General features: G+C 36.6%; 1 protein-coding gene and 1 pseudogene across 1 annotated transcript; one reads left to right on the top strand and one right to left on the bottom strand.

Moving 5' to 3' along the window:
- Positions 1 to 3,144: 3,144 nt before the first annotated feature.
- On the bottom strand, positions 3,145 to 5,164 carry LOC149004225 (amine oxidase [copper-containing] gamma 2-like; annotated as a pseudogene).
- Positions 5,165 to 5,989: 825 nt separating this feature from the next.
- Positions 5,990 to 17,443, top strand: LOC149004224 (reactive Intermediate Deaminase A, chloroplastic-like). Its single transcript, XM_089168195.1, has 6 exons — positions 5,990 to 6,220; positions 7,501 to 7,616; positions 8,941 to 8,985; positions 16,400 to 16,473; positions 16,590 to 16,639; positions 17,244 to 17,443. The coding sequence occupies exons 1-6, from the start codon at positions 6,031 to 6,033 to the stop codon at positions 17,336 to 17,338; spliced, it is 570 nt and encodes a 189-aa protein (XP_089024321.1). The 5' UTR covers positions 5,990 to 6,030; the 3' UTR covers positions 17,339 to 17,443.
- Positions 17,444 to 20,950: the final 3,507 nt, after the last annotated feature.

Here is a 20,950-nt window from a genome sequence, read left to right as displayed (position 1 = left end):
TGTATGCATATCAGTGGTCTTGTGAATCCGTGATACTTCAACAGGTTTTTTGTGAAGAACTATTGTTCCAAGTTGTTATGGTATCTACGTGACCCAAGTTGTTCGATGGTGTCAGACACAAGGTGTGACGAATAAGGTTCTTAATCTAGGCAACCGAGGTGATCAAGGTGCCTGAGTGCCTTGACAACTATGATACTAATGCTGGTGTATATCAATAATACATTTCATGGGTTTTGTAGTGGAGTTGATATTTTGAACAATTGAGGCACCGAATGGCTAGTTCAAGATCTCATTTTAGGTTTGCAGTTTCTGAGTATGTTGCATTGGTAGTTTGCCCCAGGAAATTCTTGGCATTGGTTTCATTGAGTTATCGATTTGAAATGTGTTCCTTTGCTAGTTCTGCCAACTTAGCCTGTCAGATTGCAAGCTGATTCCAAATTATTGTGATTGAGAATTGCCAATCCCTTTCTTCTTTAATCCTTGACTTCATACCCTTATTAGTTGCTTTGTCATTTCATCTTGTTTTAGACTGTATATTATATGCCACATCTATAGACACAGTTTGTAGAAAGTTCAATAATAGAGAACTGATGGTTAATCAAATGTCTGTCATGATTCTGTATGTCCCTTGTAAGGAATTTTTAGGACAGCTTTGATGGAGGAAAACCAGTCTGTTTCTTTGTAGTTGGAAGTGCAAGATATAAATGAAAATGAAATAAATATTTGGAAAAGTGAAAACTGGAGGTATGTATCAGGTAGTCTCTGAATTTTTTGATATAGATTGAAAGAATGAAATTAGTGAACTCAATAATACAAAACTGAGCATGAAACTTTGCGAATATTGGAAAGCACAAGATGCTACCATATGTGTGGCATTGCTTTTCCAGCATAATTCTATTGGTTCCTTGATAACTTAAGGGTGATTTGTTGGACAGGAGAACTGATATTTGAGTAGTATTCATTATTTCTCCATTTTCTTGGAGCTTTGGTTTTCTTTTATTTATGAGAGATATTAGGCTGTGGATAACGCTATGATAATAAATTATTGGATAATGATCCTGATATTATAATGAAGCATGTTTTTCCAAGCAAAAGCTGATTAATTATAGCTGGCCTTTGAACTCAGCCGTGTAATTCGAGAAATTAAAGCTAAGGTTTGAGATTAATTTTGTTATGTTAGTTATGAATGGATTAAAGTATTTGGACTTCTGATATCTTTTTTACACTTAAAACACCACCAGGGTTCAAGAAATGGCTGTGTACACAACATTATTCATATTTTCTGGCTAATCTTCTACCTGTATCTACCTTTCTCATGTGTCAGGGAGCAGTGTAAAATAAAAAATATCATCCTATCATACTACCATATAAAAGTAGGACCTTAATTCGGTTATGGTATATTTTTTTTATATTTTTTTCACTGGACCAAAGTACCCTTTAACGCATAACACTTTTAGAAGATGATTCACCCTTTTCTTTGGGGCATTGTCTTCTTAAAAAGGGCATGGTTTGGATTGTGGGAGATGGAGAAAAAAATGATATTTAGCAAGATAATTGGATTCCTATTATTTATGGTTTTAAAATTGGATCTTGTAAACTGGAGGGATGCAATCTTTTCAAAGTTCCATAATTGATTGACCACAATACAAGATCTTGGAGGATTGATTTATTGGAAGAGATTTTCTTACTAAATGAGGTGCAGGAAATTTCAAGAATTCAGCTCAGCTTATTTTCTCAAGAAGATAAACTTATTTGGAGCGGAACAAGATCTGAAAAATTCACAGTTAAGTTAGCTTATCACTTTCTAAATAATTTGAAAGAAAATCCTACAGTGAACAACTCTAATGGAGAAGATGTCTCTTTCCCCTGAAGATCATTGAAAGAGAATTTAGAATTCAAAAACCTTGCCAAGGATTAAAGTACTTATTTGGAAAATATGTGTTGAAGGCATTGCTTATGGAGATGGTCTTTGAAAGAGGAATTTTCAGATTAATCTTTGCTGCCCAAGGTGTGTTGCAGATATTGAATCATCAGAGCATATTTTCTTGAACAATCTATTTGCAAAGGCGATCTGGTTTGCTTCTTCTATTTCTCCTTCATCAATGCAAATGTCTAATATTTCCTTGAAAGAATGGTTTGTTGTTTGGGATCCATTGTTTAAGGAAAATAAAAGATTTGTTGAGGAGAGATTCTCTATGGCCACTTTCTTATTTTGGTTTATATGGAAGGCTCGAAATGAGCTCATTTTTAATGGGAAGGACAGCTCCCCCTTGGATGTGTTGAATGCTGGTAATAGAGATTTCTCCGAATTCATTGTAGTAGTTAGGATTAAAGGTAACTCTTTTGTTTTTGAATGACAACAAGCATCAATGACTGATTCAAATGTTGGTAAATGGTCTCTTCTACCTTATCATGTTTTTAAGATTAATTGTGATGGTGCATGGTCCAAAGACTCAAAGAAAGGGGCGGTGGGGTGTATCATTCGTGATTCTAGAGGTAAATTTATCACAACCTTCTCAAAAGGAATCAACTGTGAGTCAACATTGGTTGCAAAAGTAGTTGTTGTTCAAGTGGGTCTTGTCCAAGCCGTTAGATGTGGAATCAAAGAGATTATAATTGAATCTGATTGTTTGGACATGATAAAACAAATTCATGCTTCCTCTCCAGATTGTGAAATCCTTCAGATCTATCATGATATACATAAGCTTCAAACAGAGTTTGTATCTTGTGTTTTTGTTTTCATTCCAATGTCTTGCAACTTGATTGCGGATTCCTTGGCTAAGGTGGCCCTCTTGGTCGAGCTACTGACATAACAGCAATCCTTGGCTTCTTCAGATGTGCAATGAAGATGTCAATGCTTGTACTAGCTCCAGTCTTCAATAAATGTCTGAAAAACGATTATATTAGACTCCCCAAACAAACATTAGAGGCATTAAAATTGGTCTGTACAAGAAAAGGGGGTGAGTACTGCCACCAAACATGACTCAAAGCAAACTTACTAGATGTTATTAAGAAAAAGAAGAAGCAAACTTCCTAGGTTCTCTTTAAAAGGGTGTGGGGACTGCCACCAAACATGACTCAAAGCAAATTTTATATAAAAAAAAATCGTAAATCTTCTAAGAGGAACCCTTTCAATTAATCTGCTCAACTAGAAGCCATAGTTTTACAGAAAGGCAAATCCTTCTCAACATCAGGAGATGCCTTTAGCATGGAATTCTTTTCAAAGAAATTTACAGGTTTCATATCAAAACTTGCAGATACTGTTGGCATGATTGGAAAATTCTCCTGGCATGGTATATGGTGAAATCCTAATTTATACCACAACACAATATCTTTATCATCAATTGGACAATCCTTGCAATGTCAAATTATCATGTCACCATCCATCTAGGAAGTTCATATACATGCATGGGAAGTGCAGCTACAGAACAACTCATAAATGCTCACCTTTCAGACCAAACAGCAAGTGTATCCTCCCCTTTGCTTTGCCAAACAAGAAGCTCTCCTGCCCATTGCTTGCCCTTGTTGTAAGTTGTCACCCATGGCTGATGAATTAATAAGAATTAAGATCACAACACCTTCTTACTTTAATGGCTAAGTTTAATTTCAAAGATGAATCCCACTTGAATCTCTAATTAAAATCTTACCTGGTTATTTGTGAAAGAAGCATGTTGTTGTGGAAGGTCTGAGTGATCAAGCAAGCTCTAGACTTCCTTGCCCTGGTTTACAATATGAAATTCTGCTGGTTCATAGAGTTTAAGCTTCATTTGGGCTTCTTTGTCTGTCCGAGCAACTTCTCTTTTCACCTTCAATTAGCTTTTCCTTGGTGATTCTCCTAGCGAAGTCTCTTCCTTCTCCAGATTAACTTTCACAAATGAGTTCTTTGATCGTGTACTACACTGATAAGGTATGAAAAAGTCGTTTATGGGTTCTTTGTCTTTGGTGGTCTCTGCAACATAGCCTTGAATTCGGTTTTTTGAGGTGCACAAAGATTTATTGAGATAGCAATCAAGGTCATCTTTGTTAGAATTGAACCATGAATATCCAAATAGAAGCTGAATTGACAAGAGGAGAACAAATAACAAAGAGACGAAGTGATTTTCATATTCGAGAAAGGATCAATATGGATGGATGCTTGAAGATCACACACACTGCATAAGTTGTGGAGAATGAATCATGGTGACCTTTATAGCTAAAATTGGGAAATAAAATTACAACATAAACCCTCTCTATTTTTGTTATAAGTTAGAACTCAAGATTAGTTAATTTTATTAACATTGAACTCAAGTAGAATAATTATAAGACGGATTTAAAATATACAAGCATTCTGGAAGATTGGATTCCCTCTCTAATCTTGCCTCACGCCTTGCTTGGAAGATTTCCCTTCTAGTGCATGATATCCTCCACCCGGCTTCATTTGCTTGTTGTGTCTTCACTCACGCCCATTCTGAGGCAAATTTTGCTGCAGCTGTCCTTGCTAAAGTAGCAGCTAAATCTCAAGAGTGGTACTTGTACTTTCACACCCTGCCCCCTTTCCTATCGAGTCGGGATCATCTCCCCGTCAGGGAGCACTGACGGCTTTCCAACCACAAAAATAGTGGGGTCCATAGGTGAAAATATGCCACTGCTTCCCAGCCACAAAAATAGTGGGGCCCACAGGTGAAAATATGAGTTTTTCACCTGTGGGCCCCACTATTTTTGTGGTTGGGAAGCCGTCCGGCAGCACTTTGTGCTCCCCCGACCGAGATGATCCCGACTCTTTCCTATCTTGAGTGCTTATGTTTGATAATCTTTATCGTAAAATTCCACGTGGTTTTATTTTAAATGAATGAATACAGTTTCTTCTGACGAAAAAAAAGGGGTTGTGTAGCATTAATTCCTCCTAGTGGCCAGCTTTTGAATGCCATGGCATGTCTTGTGGAATCCGGATCATCTCCCCGTCGGGGAGCACAGAATGCTCTCTGCCTTTACAACCACAAAATACAGTGGGGCCACAGGTGAAAAAGTTCTCATTTTCCACCTGCGGGCCCCACTGTATTTTGTGGTTGTAAAGCCATTGAGGAGAAGATTTGGACTTTGTCTCATGTGTCTTCTCTTTAGCTTCTCTTAGATCCAACGATTGCCTTTGAATCTTTGCAGCTATTGGTGGGGACATGTGATGCATGTATAGACACTCGTATGACAACAAATAAAAGTTCAAAATTCACAACTATTAGAAGAAGAAAAAAAGAGAGAAGGTTTACCATAATGTAATTTGATTGGATTAATCAGAGCATAACAAACACTTAGAAAATTTCATAAGAGGGGAACAAAAGAGGAAGGTGGGGAAGGGGATGGTGGCTTAGACCACTAAACAAAAATCTGAGTCATTGATGCTGATTGATCATCATACTATTGTCTCTACCCTAATCTTTAATATCTCTAACGAGTTTACGATATGTTTTGCGTAAATGTGATTCCGGCAAAGTAGTGGCAATCTCTCGAGTAGAGACAATACGTTATTCTCTCCCTTCACACTCTTACCTAACTCCCCTTGGTCTATGTGATTAGTTTGATGATGACTAGAAAAAATCATAATATATGACCAAGACTTCTTCAAAGGCCATTTTTGATATATACTTATTTTATTTAGTATGTTTTTTGGTCAAATATTTCCATTTAGTATTGATATGTTAATATATACACTTGACCAGAAAAAGTATATTTTTTGTGCATGTGCAAATGTATCACACCTGATCAGGCTGAGATTGCGAGGATGTGTTGCATTTTACATTTTCCGTGGTGTGAATGAAGAGTCTGGATCATCTCTCCTGATGTCGGTTGACCACAAATTATAAGGGGCTCACATGGTTAAAATGGTGATTTTTTAAAAATATTTTATTATTTTTTATTTGTGGGCCCCAGTTAATTATTACCCAAAAAAAAAAGAATGGACGTTAATTTCCTCGGATATAAATAAAGTTCGCTTGACTCGTCTGTCCCTCTCATCCTGTGAACCAGTAAACAGAACTTTACTACAAATACGAAAGAATGGCGTGGAGTGTTGCAAGACTTTTCTCTGTGCCGGCAGCGGTGGTGGACCTGCGCGCCTTGCGAACTCGATCTCCCATCGCAATTGGCATAGGTTGTGCTTCGCTCGCCTGTTCCAGCTTGTGGCGCTCTTCATCTTCCTCTCGATCGTTACAGCCTTTTGCCTCAATGAGCGTATCTTCTGACGCCAGTGAGTTTCACATCCCTGTCTTGAATCGTGTGTATTCATTTCTTATTCTCATCATTTGCGTGTATTTATTGTCGATTTATTATTCAACTTAATTGGGAAATTTGGGGTGAGATATGTTTTGTGAACAGTGCTGGAAGGAAGGGGCTTCTATCTCTTAGTGGAATTTAGAACTCAGATTACTTAAATTGGGATTTAAAACTCCGACTTTTTTTCAGGCTTGATCTCTCTGGAACTCTATTTCTCGAAATTTAGTACAGTAGACGAGTAAAGATCTGAATTTTATGCTTAATTTTGATTCTTGACTGGAGAAGGCTTGGGAAGGATGGATTTTTGCTGAACTGCATCGGTTCTTTATATCCTGTCTGTTGGTAACAAGTGGTTAGCCCGTGTTTCAGGAGACGTTCTTTAATTAATTTATCTCGTCTTTTGGCCTGTGTTTTAAGAGACATAGGAATAAATGTCAAAGTAGCTGTCCTAAGTGCACGCATCAGTACTGAAGAGATGGCATCATGCGTTTAGCATCAGCAGATCATTGGTGGACTTGGTTTTTTTTCCAGTGCTGGAGGATGTTCATCTTTTTTCAACATTGGTGCACCATGTTACCTGCATCAGCAGGACACAAATGAAATGATTTCTTTTTTTCCCCTCTTCTGTTGTAATCAGCTTGTTGGCTGAATTATTTCTATCTTTCTTCTTGACATTAAAATTGTTATGATTAAAAGCCCTCGTAGCAAGTGAGGCACTTTGCAAAGATCCCACTCTTTCTTGGTTAGAGTTCAGATACAATACTTTTGTTTTTTTTCTCAAGTCATGGTGACACTGGCATGCCTTCACATTTTTGACTATCATGACTGATCATTCTGATGCCAAAAATGTTGTAAACAAGTCAATTAAAATGGGCAAAACTGGAACTCTGACTAATCACTAAACAACTGATAAAATTGTTGTGAACTGACTAGGAAAACAACTGAAACAAAAGAAAATCAGAATATTGAAACATTTGGTGGTGGAGCTGGTGTATGGGCTTGTGGATGCTGGAATCTGGATTATAGGCCATGAATTGCCCATAAAAATCTCTACAGATTGGTTTTGAATAACTGGGATTGTAAGAGAAGCAGATCTTGGAATTCCTGCTGACCTTCTAACTGCCTTGGTTTGATCTCTTATTTCTAATTGCTGTGCTGCTAATGATACTAAATCTGGTTGATACCTCAATAATTGTGTGGCTATTTTTGTGATGCTTGATAAACCATGTTTTTTTTTATTTAATTTTCCTGTAGGTTTAAAGGAGGCAGTTCAAACAGAAAAGGCACCTGCAGCACTTGGACCATATTCTCAGGCCATTAAAGCAAATAATATGGTCTTCCTGTCTGGCGTTCTGGGTCTTGTTCCTGAGGTATTAGTCACCAATAATGCCTTTTGATGCATCATAATATTATATTGAGCAAATTATGTGTACCCTCGCTGGAGTTGCAGACAATCACATCTACTATCCTTAAAATTTCAAATATCTTGTACCGCTGGGGCTAAAACCATACCCATACTATTTAACACTAATGATGTCATCAGACTCATCACCCGAAATTTTTTAGAAACCCAAAAATACTCTTCCTTATATTACCTAGAGCAAAATTTTCTTCATCTTAAATAGAAGTATTTTATTAAAAGTACTTTTTCTTTTATTTGAAAAAGAGGAATCAGATGGAATACTCCCCCATCATCTTCTCAGTGGAAACTGGTTTGGCATTGTCTTCTTCCTCTGCCTGCTCCTCCTGCAACCAACTTGGCCTTACCCCTATTCTTTCTCCAACTCCTCCCCTGCAACCCCATATGCCCCATATGCCCCCATCCTCTGCAATCCACTCGCTTCAAGACCTAAGTAGATGAAAGGCTGCAAAAGATTTTCCACTCTACTTTTCTATCACAAAAGGGGGGAAATTATAGTATTATTTATAGTCAAGAGGCACCTTACTGGCATATACCATCTAGCAAGCCAAGAACAACTTGTTTGTATATCAACTGAATCACAGCAGAATTTATCATATCCTGATTCCTGACAGGTTTTACAGAGAGCACCATAATCTGAAAAACAATGGTACCCACACACACACACACACACACATATATATATATATATATATATATATAGGTTCTGATTCTCAGATACTCAGGCATGCTTGTCAACTTGCTCTACAGATTACCATTTTGATTATTGAAGTTCTGATTTTGTGACTGGTTGTCGCACTCTAATGATCAATTCCAAGCAGGGATTCAGAAACCAGGAATCACAATGCGATCAGCCTCGCAACCAATCATAATCAATCCATATATGCCCCGGCCCTAGTTTTGAGAGTAGAAGAGGACAGGTATATTATCTAGCAGAGTGTAAGAGAAGCTGTGTTTCACCAGGAGCACTAATTCGTGAGAATATTTAGAGGGAAGAGAGAGACCCAGCACCAAACCCTAAAATCCAATCTAATAACAAACTTTTAAACCTGTGAGGTCTGTCTTAGAAGGGTGACATTGTCATTTCATTTCAAAGTTAATGGTGTTAGTTCCCAGGGGCATGGATGTGGATTTTAAATTGTTTAAGGGTAGTAGATGAAATTATATGCATCTCTGGGGGTGGGCAGGTGTACGTAGTTTGCCCTTTTATATTTGCTTAATGTTTTTTGTGTCTGCAACTGTGCTAATGAATGTTTTTTGGAACTCAAATGCAGACTGGAAAATTTGTTGGAGATGGGGTAGAAGAGCAAACAGAGCAGGTAACTAGATGTAATTTCTAGCTTTTGTTTATGGTTGGCTGAAAGATGATCCCATAATCCTTAAAAATATTGAGCAAAAAACAAGAAAAGATTCCCTTGATTGGTAAATGGTAAATTCTGTGTTCTGAGGACACAGATCTGGGATGTGATCTGCCCCCGTGTTTAATATAGGGTCTGATGGGTTTCTGGTCCCCAAAGTAAATCCTACCTGATTGGAAGCTAAAATTCATAGCCACCCAAAAGTAAAGTGGTCAAACCAAAAAAGAGCTTTCTACTATGTTCATGGTTTTGCGATGATGAATTTCTTCAACTGGAAACCGAGAAAACTGTGATAGATTTCTTCGATCGTCCGCTTTTTCAGACTGATGTGGACATGCCTTGAGACAAATTCTTTGTTGTATGGGACCTTCCTCATTTGAAGTCATTCAAGCAAGATCTTGATGCCATTATAAATTTCTGCCTCAGTTTCCTATGCATCTGTCCATGTAGCAATGTGGAAATGTGGCCTCAAGTTTCAGGCTTTAGAACCTGCAGTGATTAGTTTTTCCAGGTACATTTTGGGTGAATATAAATATTTTTGCAGCCCAGAAGGGGAATAGGAGAAGGGGGGGGGGGGGGGGAGACCTGGCTCAAAGAGCTTAAGAAGCTAAGAGAGAAGGATTTAAGCCTTAGGTAACAGCAAAATGCCTGTTCCTTGGGGTGCCAAAGGCTTTGGATGCAAGAGATGGACCCCTAGCACTAACATCATTATAGATGGCTTGCCAAATCTTGTATAAGGAACAGTGCTCCATCTTCGGAGGTTGTGCTCTATCCAAATGCGAGATATCGTGGCTCTGAAGATAAATCTGCCAAAGACCTACTGAAGTTGGATGGTAACCAGCAGCATTCTCTACTGAACAGTTGAGAACAAGGGTAGTGTGGCCAGATGGAGGCAAGGGTGAGTGACCATAGGTTAAGGGTCCAAGGGCAGGAAAAAAGAGATGGTGTAAGGTTTCCAAGCCGTGGGGGGGCAGCGGATGCAATTTGGGGGGATTTGGATGTGATGATAAATGAAGAAGTCGAGGGTGGGGAGGCAGTTGGAAATAGCTCTCTGAACACTGAAGGATTGATGAGGAGTTTGACCCAAAGGACAGGAGAGGAGGGGGATCTGATCAAGTTACAAATAGAAGAGATAGGGAAGGAGGAAGTGTGGAGGGAAGCCAAACAAACCTGTGTGGGGAGGGGAAAGAGGGAAAAGGCGGTGGTGGTGGTGGGGGAGGAAAATCCAAGTGGGGGTTAGGGACTCAGGACATGGAAGTAGGATGTAGGATGTTTCTAAATCTAGTTTGAGATGAGCAGGAGAGCTGCGCATTCTTGGGGATGCCAAAGAAGTAGACTTGTTGAGCTCCTATGAGATTATATAAGATTCCAATGCGGTGCTATGATCCAGAAGTACCTCGTCCCCTTTCACAACATTGTAGAGATCACCAATATGACCAAATGACTTAGCCTGATAAGTTTGTGTTAGACCCAAAAGGGGTTGGGGGGAGGGGAAGAGTCCCAAAGGAGTTGAAATTTGAGTTAGTGGGAGTGAACCCACGCTATCCAGATAAAATCACGTTTGGACGTGACCTTCCTAATTAGTGTGAGGAGGCCCGTATTATTGTAGTCACGGATACGACAAATTCCAAGGCCTTCTTCAAACTTATGGCTACAAACTACCACCAAGCTAAAGGGGTGGAGAGGTCTCTTGGCCTTTTCAAGGAAGCTACTAAAGAGTGATGCATGGAGTGGATGGTGCATTTTGGTAGAGCAAAGATGCCAAGAGGAAAGCCAATCAGCTGGAGAAAGGAGGCAGCTACAAAGTCGGAGACATTTGAGAGATGATTTTGGATTTCAAGAGATTGACTGAGAGGCCTAAAAGGCCTTCAAACAGGGGGAGAATCCAGGAAATTGATTATAGAAGAATAGTTGGCTTTACATAAGATCATGGGATCATCTGCGCAGGCAAGTTGGAAGAGGTTGAGGAATTTGCATTTAGGGAGACGAGAGTGAGGTGAGGGTTAGTTTTTGATTGAATGCTACTGCACAACACCTCAATGGCCTTAGAAGAGGAAGTGAGATAGGGGACAACCTTGGCAAGTCGAACCTTAGAAGTGAAGAAGCCAACAGGAGATCTGATAAGAACCTGCAATTGAACACAAACATTAATAGTATTTGTTGAAGTATACGCTTGGGCTATTCACTGTTCACGACACTATTCACGTGAACAGTAAAAAATATGTTTTTACTATTCATGGTATTGTTCACGTGAACAGTAAAATTTGTGTTACTGTTCACGTGAACAGTATTATGCTATTGTTTTTATTATATTTTCTATTTCTAATGTGGGAGTCTTGCTACATAAGTTTTGGGAGTTTTTTAGAAAGCATACTTTCTATTTTGGTGGTAGTTTCTATTTTCAAAACTTTCTATTTTAGGAGTTAGGAAGTTACTAAAGCTGTAATATTTTGTTTCTTTTTTTCTAGAGGACAATTACTTGTCTCTCAAGTTGTATTAGATTCATTAGAAGCTATAAATAAAAGTGCTCTGTGATTCTAGACTCTTTAAGCAAGAATCACAGGCCTCTTCTACTTGTTCTTCATCTCTCTTCTCTCTTTTCTTTGTTCTAGTTTAGCTGTTGTTTTGATTATTTAATTCTTGTTTTCTAACATGGCATCAGAGCAAGTTTAATCAACCTAGGGACTGTTTTCTCTCTCTTGGCTGCTCAGTTTTTTTTTTTTTTCCTTCTTTTTTCCTTTTTCTTATCTAGGGCAGTCCCAACCTTCGCTGCAGTAATTGTGAATGGCTGTCCTTCTTTGACTTTTGAAGCACCAAGTATCTATGTATTGATACTACAAAAGGCCCCAAGCTTTCTGGGGATATGTCTACCTATTTGATTCAATTGAGGCTGCTACTACCCTTTTTTTTTGTGCAAATCGGAAGTTTGATCTATGCTATACTGATGTCCTGGGGTTCCTCTTGATTCTTGCGAAGATATGCCCATAATTCGGATTGCAAGACCTACGAATTGTCTTCCACTGTTTGTGCTATAAGTTCTGGCGGAAGTCGTATACTAGTAACCCCTGTTTCATTGAATTTCTCTCTTCTGAAAAATTTTGCTGCTACCGTCTTGCTTTACTACTACTTCTGTTGTTTATTTCATAATCAATTTTAACCTTCTTTTTATCTAAAACTTCTACAAAGACCCAGAGGACTACTTTTCCTTCATATCAAGATCTGTTAGAGCTTCAAATCTAGCAGAAGTTTGTTGCTATGGTCCGAGATCTGATATTATTTGCTACTGCAACTACTGTTATTGCACTTCTTCTCGAGTGGATTGCTGCAACGATTACTGCAATTTTGAGATTCCAAGCTGGTTCAATATATATTTTTTCCTGATCTAATTTGCTCCTGCCTAAGGGTTAGCAGTGGTTCAGAATTTTTTTCCCCCCTTGATGCACAAGACTTTGTCCTGTGAGACGATTTTCTGCTGCTTGATCAGCTTTATTGGTGAATAATACACTGCTCTGTGACTGCTACTTTTTCTTCTTGGGTTTCTTTTGTGCTCATAAGATGCTTGTCACTGGTCATCATTAATTGTCCACGTGTAATGCTACATGTGAGGGGGAGAATGGTACCTTATATCAAGATGTGCTGATGGATATTATTTGTGAAGATCTTTGCCCTCAACTTATGGAATTCTACAACAATATCATTACTTATCTTTACCTATATTGCCCTTTTACCTACCTACTTGATTTGTAGTAACCCATACTACCTTACCTACTTGGTCTGCGTAGTAACCTATATTGCCTTTTACCTTGCCTACTTGGTCCGCAATAACTCATATTGTCTTTTACCTTACCTACTTGATCCGCAGTAACCCATACTGTATTTTACCTACCTACTTGGTCCGTAGTAACCCATACTACCTTACCTACTTGGTCCGTAGTAACCCATACTGTCTTTTACCTTACCTACTTGGTTTGCAGTAACCCATATTGTCCTTTACCTTACCTACTTGGTTCACAATAACTCATACTATCATTTAACTTCCTACTTGGTCCGTAGTATCCCATACTACCTTACCAACTTGGTCCACAGTAATCAATATTGTCTTTTACCTACCCATACTTTATTTGTTACTTGCCTTCTTGTGAAGCATTTATATGAACATTGGAGTTGCAATTTTGAAGATTTAGTGTGGATATTTCTCCCTACTATCGGCATTACGTGGATAATGCCTTTTGCCTACCTACTACTTGCGTTCTTGTGAAGCATTTATATGGACTTTGGAGTTACAATTTTGAAGATTTAGTGTGGATATTTCTCCTTACTACCGGCATTATGTGGATAGTGTCTTTGATCTTGCTATACTTATGGACTTTGTTCGTCTTCAACATCGTCGATTGTTCTCAATATTGGATCCTTCTATTGACATGAAGAATTAAAGTTTTTTTAAGGTGGTGTTGATTGTCTTCTGGGTGAAGTTTTCTCAGTGTTTATTGACATCTGCCATTGCTACACGATTCAAGATTGGTGCTACTTTTCAAGTTTATTCTTATTGTGCAAGCTGAAGTTTTCTTTGTGTACACTCCAGCTTGAGGGGGAGTGTTGAAGTATACACTTGGGCTATTTACTGTTCACGACACTATTCACGTGAACAGTAAAAAATTTGTTTTTACTGTTCACGTGAACAGTAAAATCTGTGTTACTGTTCACGTGAACAGTATTATGCTATTGTTTTTATTATATTTTCTATTTCTAATGTAGGAGTCTTACTACATAAGTTTTGGGAGTTTTTTAGAAAGCATACTTTCTATTTTGGTGGTAGTTTCTATTTTCAAAACTTTCTATTTTAGGAGTTAGGAAGTTACTAAAGCTGTAATATTTTGTTTCTTTTTTTCTAGAGGACAATTACTTGTCTCTCAAGTTGTATTAGATTCATTAGAAGCTATAAATAAAAGTGCTCTGTGATTCTAGACTCTTTAAGCAAGAATCACAGGCCTCTTCTACTTGTTCTTCATCTCTCTTCTCTCTTTTCTTTGTTCTAGTTTAGCTGTTGTTTTGATTATTTAATTCTTGTTTTCTAATAGTATTTAATTGCTGAAATAAACATGAACAAAGATAAAGTGGTTAGAATGGTGCCAATCACCCCCACAGCATAATGTTGCCTCAGCCAATAGGCTGCCCAAACACTCACGTAAAATATTCCATACCCATTCCTCACACTTTCCCCTCTACTTGTAATTCCCCAACCACCTCTAACCCCCTCTCTCTCCCCTCCATGTGGCGTAATCTCATGATCCCAAGGCCCTAACAAGATCCATTAACTAGGACAGAGGAGGTAGAGAAAATGCTTGAGTAGATCTAATGGATGAAGGGGTGGGGGATTCCTATGGGGGAGAGGACATCATAGATGAAGTCCCAATATAGGGAATCAAATTTTTTGTGGATATCGATTTTGCAAGAGGGCGAAAGGGAGGAGGACTTACAATCAAACCCATGGACGATATTATCAAAAATGCTTTTACTAGAGATGAAGGTAGGTTGGTCTAGACTAACAAGGAGAGGGACTACCTTTTGAAGGCAGTTAGCCAAAATTTTGGCCATTTATAGAGGAGACTGTTGAGGAAGATGGGTCTAAAAACATAGAAAGAGGAGGCACCTTGGGGTTTAGGGATTAGATAGAGGATCTTTGATTGGTATGGAGATTTGATTGTGGTTGAGGAAGGGTCTTCGAATGGCATTGACTAGTCATGTGTAGCAGTGGAATGAGAAATCTTGATCTTACATCTGATTGCTTGTGTGTCTCTCCTGCATTGACCTTATTCCCACAATATATTGTATTCCCAAACAAATCTCAACTTCTAAATTCTGAGGACCACATGGATTGGAGATTTCCCCTCCTTGGAACTTGACATGGATGATTGGGTTGTAACATGCCTTTATAGATTGTGGCATGAATCTTGACTATAGGATCTACATTATATTAAAAGTTACATTACGTTAGAAGTTTTTAATGAAGGTTATACTTAGTGGTTGAGGCTCTTGGCACCGTAGGTTCTTGGGAGGGTTGTAATGTATGCAATCTTACTCCTGCTTTTGTGGACAAGCTGTTCCAAAACATTGGATTAAAACCCTGTTGTATCCATGGTTTGAGATCTCAATCTTGATAGGGATCTCAGTCCCTCAAAATGCCAAGATCGGGTAAAAATTCTTGATTAACTCGAGGGCCCATCTCAGTGGGTATTAGGGCCTAGTTTGAGCTAGAATTTGGTATTTAGCTTATTTTAGGCCTTTTAAAATAGTGGTGGCCTTAGATTTGTGAGAAAACAAGTGTGTATATGAATTCCAACTCGACCGCAACTTTGAAAGCAGTACGCTAAAGGACTGAACATGCAGACTTAATAAAACGTGAAATAACAACTATTACTTGATATAAATGAAGACATAAAGGTTAAAAATCAAGTAATACATCAAACATGTTCTGTTGTTCATAGTTTCACATTACAACATCAATGTACTTAATAAGTTATTCCATAAGAATACATGAGTAAAATCAATGACTAAGCAACTCCTCCAACTTCTGCTCCAGCACCACCTCCACCAGTGTAGAACGTAGTTTTTGAAAATAATGAAGTTTGGGAAGAACACTCATTTTTCTTCGAGATTGGCTTCAAAATCAGTATATCTTTGTCGTCGATGAGCTAAATAGCTTGTTGATGCAGCCTAGGTAGAGATCCGACCAACTTTCTGGCGAAAAATCTAGCCAAAACACTAAAACCAGCAAATGGTGAAAGGAGCTTTGAGACAGGTCGAGATTGATTTGGGATCGAGACATCACAACTCGTCTCATTTGAGATATGGCATTTTTAAAGACTAGGTTGAATTGAGATCTTTTGAATATGAGATCTAGTTGACCGAAATCTTGTTTTTTTTCTGGGATCATCTTGATTCGCATGAGATCTTGTCTTGAGTTCTCAAAAAAGCGTGATTTCGCGCGACCTCGAACTACGGTTGAATTTAAATAGTGTATCTTACCTCATCAGCCAATAGAAAAAGGAGAAAAAGAAGAAGTTGTGTTTGATCTTTATATAACATTAAGTACTGGTCCCCATTTAGTTAAGGCTAGGCTGAGTTGAATGGAGTTATATTCTCAAGTATGGCAGCTTATCGGATAATAATTCTTCTCTCTCTCTTTCTCTTGGGCATTCAGCTCACCAGTTTCTTCAGGTACCATATTGCACTGTTAACATATTAGGAAAACCATTACCTTGTTAGCCATTTCTATGTTATAATGTTTATCCTTTTTATGCATCTTTCATGTCTTCCCCAACCCTGCTCCCTTGCCATTGCTATCTCACAGTTTTGTGGGTTGGGAATGTTTCAGGTTCTCAAGAACATGGGTGAAATACTGAAGGCTAGTGGTGCTACTTATTCTTCAGTTGTTAAGACTACAATTATGTATGATTTTACATTTTTTCCTTCGTGATTTTAAAATTTTCTGAAGATAAAAGTGTTTTGGAGGGGAATAGACAATCCTTAATCTGACAGTTTTCTTTGAACTGATTTTGTTGCAGGTTGGCAGACTTGAATGATTTCAAGAAAGTGAATGAGATCTATGCTAAATGTAAGTTTACCTGAATTTGAAGTGATTCTATTTCACAAACTGCATAAGTAATCTTTAATGAGGATACTGCAGATAACCTGCTTAATAGTTGCGACCAAACCGTAATCCTCCTCACAATTTTAATACGCAATGAGGTCCAAGATTTGTTGATAGAGAACATCTATTTATTCATTGAGTGAGCGGCTTCATGAGAAGATGTTCAAATAGGGATGCAATATGAAAATGGGTTGAGCTTTGCATGTTAACTGTTAGATGATAGAATGATACTATGTCACTATGTCAGTAATTGGCTTAAGTGGAAAGTGGAAAATACTTTTAGGACTGTAATACAGCAAGGACAATACTGGCTTGACGATTATCTGAAGATGTATGTGATCAGCTGTAAAATTCCTTCTAAACTATAAGAACCGACTCTTGCACATTGGCTTATAAATTGTGGAAGAAACTACTGATTTTCATTTGTGACATTTCTCTTCTTCTGCACAATTTTCCATGCTAATGTAAGTCTATATAGCTTTGAGTTTATCTCACATCTCATTATGACAGAATAAGAATACAGAAGCTTATGCATATTCAGAACTGGCTGAGTAATTTCATGATGCAGATTTCCCATCGCCTGCACCAGCACGTTCAACATACCAGGTTGCAGCGTTGCCTCTGAATGCAAGGATTGAGATTGAATGCATTGCTGCTCTGTAGGTGGCTAATTTTATATAATAAAGTTGGCTGATTCTCAACAATAGCTCGAGGCTCACCATGACAATGAAGAAGGAATAGTATTTTTGCTGAACCTTTTTCTAAGAGTATATATCAGTGTAGGCAACCTAGATAAATATGAACTGGAGGTGTAAATTAAGCTGCCTATTTACCTTTCTGTGGGATATTCATCCCAGAAGTTCTCTCTTGGGCCTTCAAAAGGTAGGAATACTTTTCATTCTTCTGTGGTAGATTTGACTGTGATGAGTCATGTTATATGGAAGTTCTCTTCAGCCATAAAGTTGAATATGATTTTGATTTCTGAAGTCAGTGAAATAAAATGACAAGGAAAGGAGAAAAAACTGTCTTATTTAAACTGCAAACTTGTATTCCCATTGTTGATATCCTGCATTTTGGTATAGTTTCTGCAACTCAAAGAGGGCCTCTTTTTTTTTCTTCTTCTTCTTTTTTTTCCTTTTTTTTTGGGTGGGGGCGAGTGCTGTTGGGAAGTGTGTGGAGTTGGGGGAAAAAACATTTTAGCTGAAAAACATCTGATCAAGAATAGATGTGTTACCAAATGCATCTTAACAAGATAGGTTTTTTGTTAAAAAAGTAATGATAAAAATAAACCCGTATGATCCAATGAAGCTCTTCATCTTTTTTGCTTCAAATTTGATGGTTTCTTTGAACCGTGAACAAGTTGGTTCACCTCCTCGATGTGCTTTAACAATGGATCTTCGAGGAGACGAGGACCAACAAATTAAGAAGGCTGCATGCTTACACCAATATGATGGAGTTTGTCAACCATGGTTGCAACTGGAGTCTCATGACCAATAGATTGATCGAAATATCGATCATTCTCATGATCTAGTGGTCTTTGAGATCACAATGCTATAGAGAAATTTGGCTTTTTTTTTTTGAACTCATAAAGAGGGATTTTAATGAATAAGCTTGAGTTCATGGTTGTTACATACATACATGTAAGGTATTTATTTAAAGGGATAATTACTATTGCCCCCTTATACTTTGGTTTTACTACTTATCAAACCATTCTTATCTCAAAATTACAAATTCCCCATAGTCACTTTTATAGCTTTGCAATTCTAAGGTGTTAATAGTGGTTGTTTTAATTTCACTCAAAAATAGTAAATGTCATGTAATTTATTTTTCAAATTTATAATAAAATTAAAGAAATTAATAATATATGATATTACCTTATAAGGTTGTAGGATTTATATTGAATGTCAATTATATCCTTAAAATCTTATGAATTAAATAAACACAATAAATAATGTTTACATAAATTTTGGCTTTGGTGGGACCATTTTTTTTTACTATTGTTTCTTAGTATTTTAAACTACTTTTTTCATATTTCCATGACATTTATTGAAACATTTAGGGATACTTCCTAATATTATTGACAAAAAGCTTAAAAACTATTCCAAGTGTTATTTGGCAATGACATCATTTTTTTTTCATTAGACAACATTTCTTTTTTAAAATAAATGGCAAATATACCTTAGTTGTATTGTTCTAGATCTTGTAACATATAATGAAGAATTAAAGATAAATCAACAAGATAAAATTAATGATTCAATCTTTTTGAGGGCAATATTGTAAAGTAACAAGAAATTAATAGTAATGTATGAATTATGAGATTACTAAAGATGCACGAAATTAAGTAAAGAGATACCATTGTGAAAATTTAAGAAACATCTTTTGTTGTCTTTGTCAAGTTGATAAAAGGGTGTACATCATTTTTGCGAAATGTTTTGAGGTGTCTCTTAAAACTTTCTTTTTTAAGAAATAGATTATACATAATTGAGGACAATAAATAATCATACCTAAATAATTTATCTTTTTTTTTTTTAAGAATATGATTGACATATGAAGGAAATTGAAATTCTAATAAACTATAAAAGAGAATCTCGGGTAAAGTACTAATAAAATCTAATATCATAACGCAATATGAATTAAATTATACTATTTATTTTTAATTAATTGAATGATTTCCTAAATTCTTCCATTACAAAATGTAACGTATTTCAATGTTTATATATTAAGTGATTTTATCCTATTCTTTTTATTATGAATTATAACTTTGAAGTTTAACTAAAATAGAAAGAAAAAAACTATAATTTTGAGTATTATTATATAAATTAGCTGAATAAAATTACAAATTTGCAATTGTGAAGTAAAGTTATATTGAAATTTATAAAGTTAATTTTAGAAGAGGACTTTATAAAATTATTTAACTTTATAAATTTTAGAAGAGGACTTTATAAATTAAAGTTAATTTTAGAAGAAATTAAAGTTAATTTTAGAAGAGGACTTTATAAATTTGCAATTGTGGAGTAAAGTTAATTTTGTATAATATCTAATTTGAATAAAATTTTATTTATTAAGGATTGATATTATGAAGGTAAATAAGTGGGAGGAAATTTTGAACCATATAATTTGAATTAATTTAATTTATAAATTAAAACAAATAAAAAATACAAAATGTTCCAACAATTGTGATGGTTAAATATAAAAGGCTAAAAAAATCAATGGACAAAATATGACATTTGAATAAAAATGAGTATATCATTTCTTTTTTTTATTGTTTCTTAGTACATTTTGAGGACTAGGCTTTGTCCATACTACTATGCTAGGATGCTATATATATAAAAAAATTTATAGGGACACCCCAATGACTTATTGACAAAAAACATGAGGCCATAAGTCCATCTTCATAGAATTCCATATGCTAAAGCTTGGCAAGCCTTGACCGCAAAGGTATAGCTCCTAATATCTCCTTCATTTTTAACTTATTTTCGCTCAACATTACATGGCTGAAGTCAATATGCTTGAATTTTTTAGACCAATGTTAAGTTAACATATGTTTAAGTAACTCTATAAAAGTATCTAAGGCCCAAAGTCCGGGTTTGCTTTAGATAAAGATGCCAAACTCTAGACCAAACTCTAGAGGGATGTCAAATCTAGTTCAAGACTAAAACCCCTAAGATTGAAATGGCTTCTCCACTAAAACACTATTAATTTAACATGTAATTAGTAGACATTTAAGATTTAAATAGATAACCTTAGAACTCTGTTACAACTTCAAATCAAAGTAGAATTCTCTAAACAAAACCTAACTCATAAAATATAAGAACCCTTTTAGAAAAATTTAAGGGACACCCCAAGATAATTGACAAAAAGCGTAATACTTCCTTCTCTTCAAACTAACTTCTCAGTGACAAATATTGCAGAACCTTGGTTACATAGATTTCTGAACGTACCTCAAACTCAAATCGCAGCCGGTCCAAGTCCAAATCTTAAAGACATTGATTGAATCTGCGTTTGTTGGAGCATCATCCCAATTGAAACATCGAATGGTGGAGATCTGTCTGGCTGAATATTGGGTCCACTTTTCGGCTGATAAATGTTGGCCACGTGGTAACGCGACAGTTCATCCAGCACGTAGAAGAAATGATTATATTAATCTTTTATTGATAAAAATTAGTAAAGTTGGGGAAGCAACAGACAAGATGCAACGGATAAGACAGAATCACAAGAGACGAACAATGGCTAAATCGTTAGATTCGCTTGACAGAATCGCCAAGACAAAAGAAA

Source organism: Hakea prostrata, chromosome 9, assembly GCF_041222555.1.
Source record: "Hakea prostrata isolate BN-2017 chromosome 9, UWA_Hpros_2, whole genome shotgun sequence".
NCBI classification, from domain to species: Eukaryota; Viridiplantae; Streptophyta; class Magnoliopsida; order Proteales; family Proteaceae; genus Hakea; species Hakea prostrata.
This window is presented reverse-complemented; position numbering and strand designations above follow the sequence as displayed.

Excerpts from the sequence above, each read along its gene's own strand:
- LOC149004224 (XM_089168195.1), top strand. The coding sequence starts at position 6,031 with ATGGCGTGGAGTGTTGCAAGACTTTTCTCTGTGCCGGCAGCGGTGGTG. Across the intron at positions 16,474-16,589 it reads GTTGTTAAGACTACAATTAT|GTTGGCAGACTTGAATGATT; the intron begins GTATGATTTTAC and ends ATTTTGTTGCAG. Across the intron at positions 16,640-17,243 it reads GAATGAGATCTATGCTAAAT|ATTTCCCATCGCCTGCACCA; the intron begins GTAAGTTTACCT and ends TTCATGATGCAG.